This window comes from Nanorana parkeri, unplaced genomic scaffold (assembly GCF_000935625.1).
Source record: "Nanorana parkeri isolate BGI_ZX_2015 unplaced genomic scaffold, ASM93562v1 scaffold2749, whole genome shotgun sequence".
Classification (NCBI taxonomy): Eukaryota; Metazoa; Chordata; class Amphibia; order Anura; family Dicroglossidae; genus Nanorana; species Nanorana parkeri.
The window spans coordinates 103,442-109,441 of NW_017309017.1; the positions used below are offsets into that span (position 1 = coordinate 103,442).

General features: G+C 43.1%; 1 protein-coding gene across 1 annotated transcript in view; it reads right to left on the reverse strand.

Annotated features, from left to right (window-relative positions):
* Positions 1-3,325, reverse strand: part of LOC108802253 (SUN domain-containing protein 2-like) — an 82,812-nt gene extending 79,487 nt beyond the window's left edge. The window contains 2 exon segments of the mRNA XM_018574120.1: positions 2,925-3,079; positions 3,253-3,325. Of these exon segments, the coding sequence (XP_018429622.1) occupies positions 2,925-3,079; positions 3,253-3,325 (228 nt within the window).
* Between the last annotated feature and the right edge of the window lie 2,675 nt (positions 3,326-6,000).

A 6,000-nucleotide genomic window follows, 5' to 3' on the forward strand; every position in this document is an offset into this window, starting at 1 on the left:
TTATGGTTTTAAGTATTAGGACATTATAAAAATCATTGGATCCTTAGCAGGTCTTAAAATGACGTAGATACAACCTCAGATGAGCAACAACACGTGACATATTACACAGTGTCATTATTTATTTTACAAACATAAAGCCAAAATGGAGAAGGTCTGTGTGAGAGAAAATTATGTGAAAGACTGATAAAGTCATTCACAAAACAATTACTTCAAGTGATTGTTGACAAAAGGTGGTTGTCCTGCCTCTCCAGTCTAAGCATTGAAAGTGTGATCTCTATAACGAGATATCGATAACCGACAATCTTAGCTGCATTGGCAGACAGTGACTAGATCCAGAAGACACCTTGAAGTTTGTTGAGAAGTTTAATCCAAAACTGTGAGGATCTTACAACAGTGAACATCGGATAGGTCAAAAGATCATAATGTGATCCACTCAGCGAAAGAACATGTGGCTGAGACGCAGACTGGAACAGAATGAGGAAGGGTGCTACACCCTTCCTCATTCTGTTCCAGTCTGTGTCTCAGTCACATGTTCTTTCGCTGAGTGGATGAGAGAAATACCAGGGACATGTTCATTCGCTGAGTGGATGAGAGAAACACCAGGGACAGATTAAACACATACAATATTTAAAAGGCATATCACAATGCATGAAACATGACACTCCCCGTCAAAATCTATGATTTCTAATATTAAACTTTAGTCTAAGTCCAAATATAAGTAAAATAAGATTCTGCTCCAAGAACATCTGCAAAACAAAACAAGGGAAAACAATGGCCAGTGATGGCGAACCTATGGCACGTGTGCCACAGAGGGCACTCAGAGGCCCCTCCAGTGGCACGCAAGCATAGGTGCCGGTTGCCTGCACACTCCAGGTTCTCTCCTGGGGTGCCTTGCGCTGGCCTCCAGTGTCCCACGGGTCTCAGTGACATTAAGCTTTTAAAGATGGCCGGCGCGAATTGCGGCAGCCATCTTTAAACCTGGCAAGTGCCCAGATCCTATTTAATATATTGCAGAACCGTCAATATATTAACCACTTCAAGACCAGGTGTTTAGACCCCCTTCCTGGCCAGGCCATTTTACCCCCTTGTTGCCGCTGTTCACAGGCAGGAGTGATTAGTATGGTCTGCATCAGCCAGAGATTCAGATCATACTGATCCTCCACTGGACCACCAGGAAAATCCCCAAGTGCCCCACTGGACCCTAGGGATGCAGCCCTTTCCATGCAAAACAGGTGCGCAGGAGAGGGGGACATTTTTAAAAAATGATTATTCATTTTGATAGTTAATAGTCGTGTGTGTTGTATGAGTGTGTGTGTTGGTGGGTGGCGTGTGTTTTTTTAATGAAGATATGTGTGTGTTTTATTAAGTTTGTGTTTTTTTAATGCATGTGTGATGTGTGTTTTTAATGTGTGTGTGTTTCGTTACATGTGTGATGTGTGTGTGTTTTTTAATGAGTGTGTGATGTGTGCGTTTCATTACATGTGTTAAATGTGTGGTTTTTTTAATGAGTGTGTGATATGTGTGTCATGTGTGTGTTTTAATGTGTGTGTGATGTGTGTGTTTTATTGGGTGTATAAATGTTTTAATATGTGTGTTTCCCTATTTTGTGTAAGGCAGTGATGCTGAACGTTTTTCAAACCTCAGTGCCCAAACTGCAGTGCAAAACCAAACTTATTTTCAGTGTTGGCACTTTGAGATAAATAAATTGATTTTGTGTTGCAGTTTGGGCACGCGGGTTCAAAAACGTTAACCATCACTGGTCTAGGCTGTGACAAGAACAGAAAAATGTCCGTGAGTCCATCTTCAGAGGGGAAGGCAGCAACATGCACCAATCCTTCTTACCTCCGTTTGAATCAAGTTGGTGATTTAGAACAGTGCTCCCCAACCTTTTTATCGCCGCGGACCGGTCAACGTTTACCTCTTTGGGCAGAAGAAGTACCAGTTCATTTATAGGCCTGAAGTAAAACCATGCAGAACTTTCTTTCATTACCTTAACTTCTACTTTCCATACCTTTCTATCATTACTTGGTATAGTCTTTGTAATAAGACCTATAGGCCAATGGTTGCGATGGGCACCTGTCTCTTTCAAGAGAACTGTGTCCCCCCACTTGTAGATTAGGTTTGCATTTGCTGCAACTTTGAAGGTTGCAAAGGTACAACATCTTCCAACAGCTCCAAAACACATTAGCATGATGATTAACCTGTTTCTGCTGACGTTTGTAAACATTGGGACAATCGAAATCCCCAGGAGGTGTAGTGGCTGTCCCAATTTTTTGGGTACGAAGAGTGGCTCGAGTGAGAAATACTGGAGACTCTGGATCTAAGAACACAGGGACCAGTGGCCTTGCATTGATTATGGCGGACACCCCTGCAAGAAGAGTGACTAAGATTGCATGGGTGAGCTGGGAAGGTTTCCTGGTCTTTGTGAGAGGAATGAGGTGGATTGAATTCCCATTTACACTTGTTGGCATTTTAACCCCTTCGTGACTGACGACGTACAGTGTACGTCGCCAGCATCGGGGCTGTTTAAACAGACTCCCGGCGACTTTTGCCGCCGGGACTCTGTTTAAACTTGTAGAGCCGACTGTCAGCAAGAGCGTGGTATCTCAAGCTGTTCTAATGCTTTCAGGGGCTGTTTCCAGGATTCCCACCTTTGGGATACCCCCTTACCCAAGGAGAAACAACAGTCTGTGTTTTCAGAAGTAAGTTGTCTCAGCAGTAACTTACTCTGAATGGTAAAAGGTGCCTATGAAACCCAATGGATCATAAATGCTGTTCACTGCAGACAAAACGCCTCGCTTTGTGAAGGGCTTGTCACAGGCTGATGCTTGAAATGTGAATGTGTCTTACTTAACATTCCAAAGCAATCCAAGGCTGCCGTTGCATAAGGCAAAGGTCAGATCCTAGCTGGACTCTCTTCAAACTGATAGCGCATAGTCATCATAGGTAAAGGCTCTCATTAGCTTGTTGCTGTTGGAGATGATTTTGTGAAGCCTGAGTTTGGCAGTAGCAAGCATGTTCTGAGTTCTAGTGAGAAGGTCAATAACTTCTTCCGTAGGCAGAGATTTGAGTCCGTCATCTATAGAGACATTTCTTTCAACAAACAGGTGTGCATCAGATCCAAATTCCTTTTCACCCTCTTGAGCTATTCTTCTCAATCCATAAATTGCTACTGCGGGAGGACTGTTACCAAAAACGTGTACCTTCATCCAGTACTCTATAACTTCGTCATTGATATCATTATTGCGGTACCATCAGAACCTAGGAAGTTTCTGTTGTCTTCACCGACGATGAAACAGTGGAACATTTGCTGAATGTTAGCCATAATGTTGCACTCGACGATAGTGGGCAAGGGTACTTCCACATTGTCATTCAGAGGAGCAACTACAAGACCACTGGCTCTCCTACCTAAGACTTCTGTACTGCCGGCACAAGTGCCTAGGGTATAAGGTAAGGCATCTCCTGTTATGTTTAACAGTTTAAAAAACTTTGTTCTTGCAAGAGATTGGTTACTCTGATCATCAAGATTAATATAGTCTTATGGCCTTTTTCAGGTTGACCTTTGGGGTATACACGAACCAAGCATATCTTTGCACAGAATTTATCACAGAGTCCAGGCCACAGATTTCTGTACATGTAGAGAACACTGGGGTAGAAGGTGCTGTTTGATCTGTGCACTCCCAGCCTTGCTTTGTCCTAGGAGGATTCTCTGTGGGCATAGTAGAGTTGTGCAGATATGAATGAAGGGCTTGCACGTGGTCATCACTGTCACATTCAATGCATTTAACCCTTTCGCTGCCAAGGACGTACGTCGTACGGAGCTACAAAAGTGCTTCCAGCTGGCCAGCTCAGTACGCCGTACGGACCTGGCATTTACAGTTCTACTATAAGCTGATGGTCGCTTTAGCGAATGTTTTTTTTTGTGCGCTGATACTGATTTTAGTGTGCTTGATCAATTGAATTGTGTATTTTTATCGGTTTAATATTAATTTGAGAAACATTTGCACAATTATCGCACAGCCTACAAATTTAGTATCACCATCTTTTTATTCTACCGGGCCTGCGCTTTCAGAAAATATATGGTTTGGGGGGTCTTTTACAAACGCTAGTAACGCAGCAGTTGAAAATCAAATCAATAGGAAAAAATTGCAGAAAATTCAAAAATGGCTTGGCCAGCTGATTTGAAAAATGTTCCGGAGGGCTTAGCAGCGAAAGGGTTAATGATAGCCTTACTGTCGTTTGCAAGGTGTTCTGTGGAAGCACAGCATTTGTAGCAAACCCCAAATTTCTTAAAAGTTCCCTACGTTCTTGTAGGGGTTTCATTCTGAAGCTGATAAATGTCTTAAGCGGTTGTGGTTTGTTATGTATGAGACATTGGCGATTTGGGTTCTTAATTTTCTTGTTTTGATCAATCTTTTCAAGAACTGTAGCAGATGCAGGTAAAACATGTCCTTTTCACTGACAATGGACCTCTATGGTCTCTGTGTGTCATACGTGTGTTTATAGGTCTTGGAGAAGATGAACTGAGAGAGTTACAGTCACCATAGGAGAAACTTGGGTCATTCTTAGTGTCTGCAATTCTTCTAATAAACTTGCAGAAGTAGGAAAAAGCAGGAAAGGCAACTTGATATTTTTACTTCTACTTTAATCCAAGCACTGCCCATTTTTCTTGAATGCTATACGGTAGCTTAAGCACAATAGGCTTGATGCCATGAGGGGTGTCAAGGTAACTGAGACCAGGTAAAAGGGTGTCAGCTTTAGCAAGTTGAAGCTCAAATAGAACATCGCTGAGTTCTTGAAACTTTAGATTGTCTCTAGCAGAAACCTTTTGATTAAGGGAAAGGTCAGATCCTAGCTGGAATCTCATCACACTGATAGCGCATTGTCCTCATAGGTAAAGTCTCTTATTACCTTGTTGCTGTTGGAGATGATTTTGTGAAGCCTGAGTTTGGCAGTAGCAAGCATGTTCTGAGTTCTAGTGAGAAGGTCAATAACTTCTTCCGTAGGCAGAGATTTCAGTCCATCGTCTATAGAGAAATCCCTTTCAACAAACAATGTCCCCTATGTCTGTCCCAAGCAGCATTATGACCTGCAGCAGAGTTGTCAATATCAGCTGCTTTGAGCCTCTCGATGCGTTCAGTAGACTGGGGACCTAGCCACCTGATGAGCAGATCTAGTTCTTCTGTAGCGGTGATGTCTAGCTCACTTATTGTGGCCTAAAGGTGGATTTCCAGCCTCTGTAATTTTCAGGCTTGTCATGAAACTTGGTGAGGCCTGTCTTAGTAAACTCTCTGCAGAGCATGTATTTCGCAAACGGTGACATGTCTGTGTTTTCAGACTTTGCGTGTACGACTGCAGGTGGAACAGAATTAATTGTGATGGCTGGTGCACTGACGTTGAGTGACTTGGGAACATATGATGGCGCTAAGATGTTCAACACTGGAACTGGCTTAAAGTTCATTGGCAAGTTGGTTTGTAGCTGTGGAGCGGTGTGCTTGCTATGAGGCACCTGGCTAGTGCTATACTAAGGTGGATAGTCTATTATATGCATACCAGTGTCCACTGCTTGCGGAGATGGTGTGGTCTAATATACTGGAAGATATGTCTTGAGGTACAGTAGGTGCATAGAAGAGACTTTTGAGTGCTTTGGCTGCCATGACAGGTAGTTGATGTTCTGGAGAGGTATGTGATGAATCTGATGCGCATGATGTAACTGAGAGTCTGCCACTGTTGTCTCTTTTGCTTTCACTAGCGCCTTGTTCTAAAGCTCTTAACCTTGACATGGCTTGCTAAAAAAAATTGTTTTTCCAAAACTTCCATTTCTGCTTTCCGGCATGCTGCTTCAGCTTCCATCTCTGCTTTCTGGCATGCAGCTTCAGCTTCCTTCTCTGCTTTCTGATGTGCAGCTTCCTTCTCTGCTTTCTGGCATACAGCTTCAGCTTCCTTCTCTGCTTTCTAGCATGCAGTTTCAGCTTCCTTCTCTGCTTTCTGGTGGGCAGC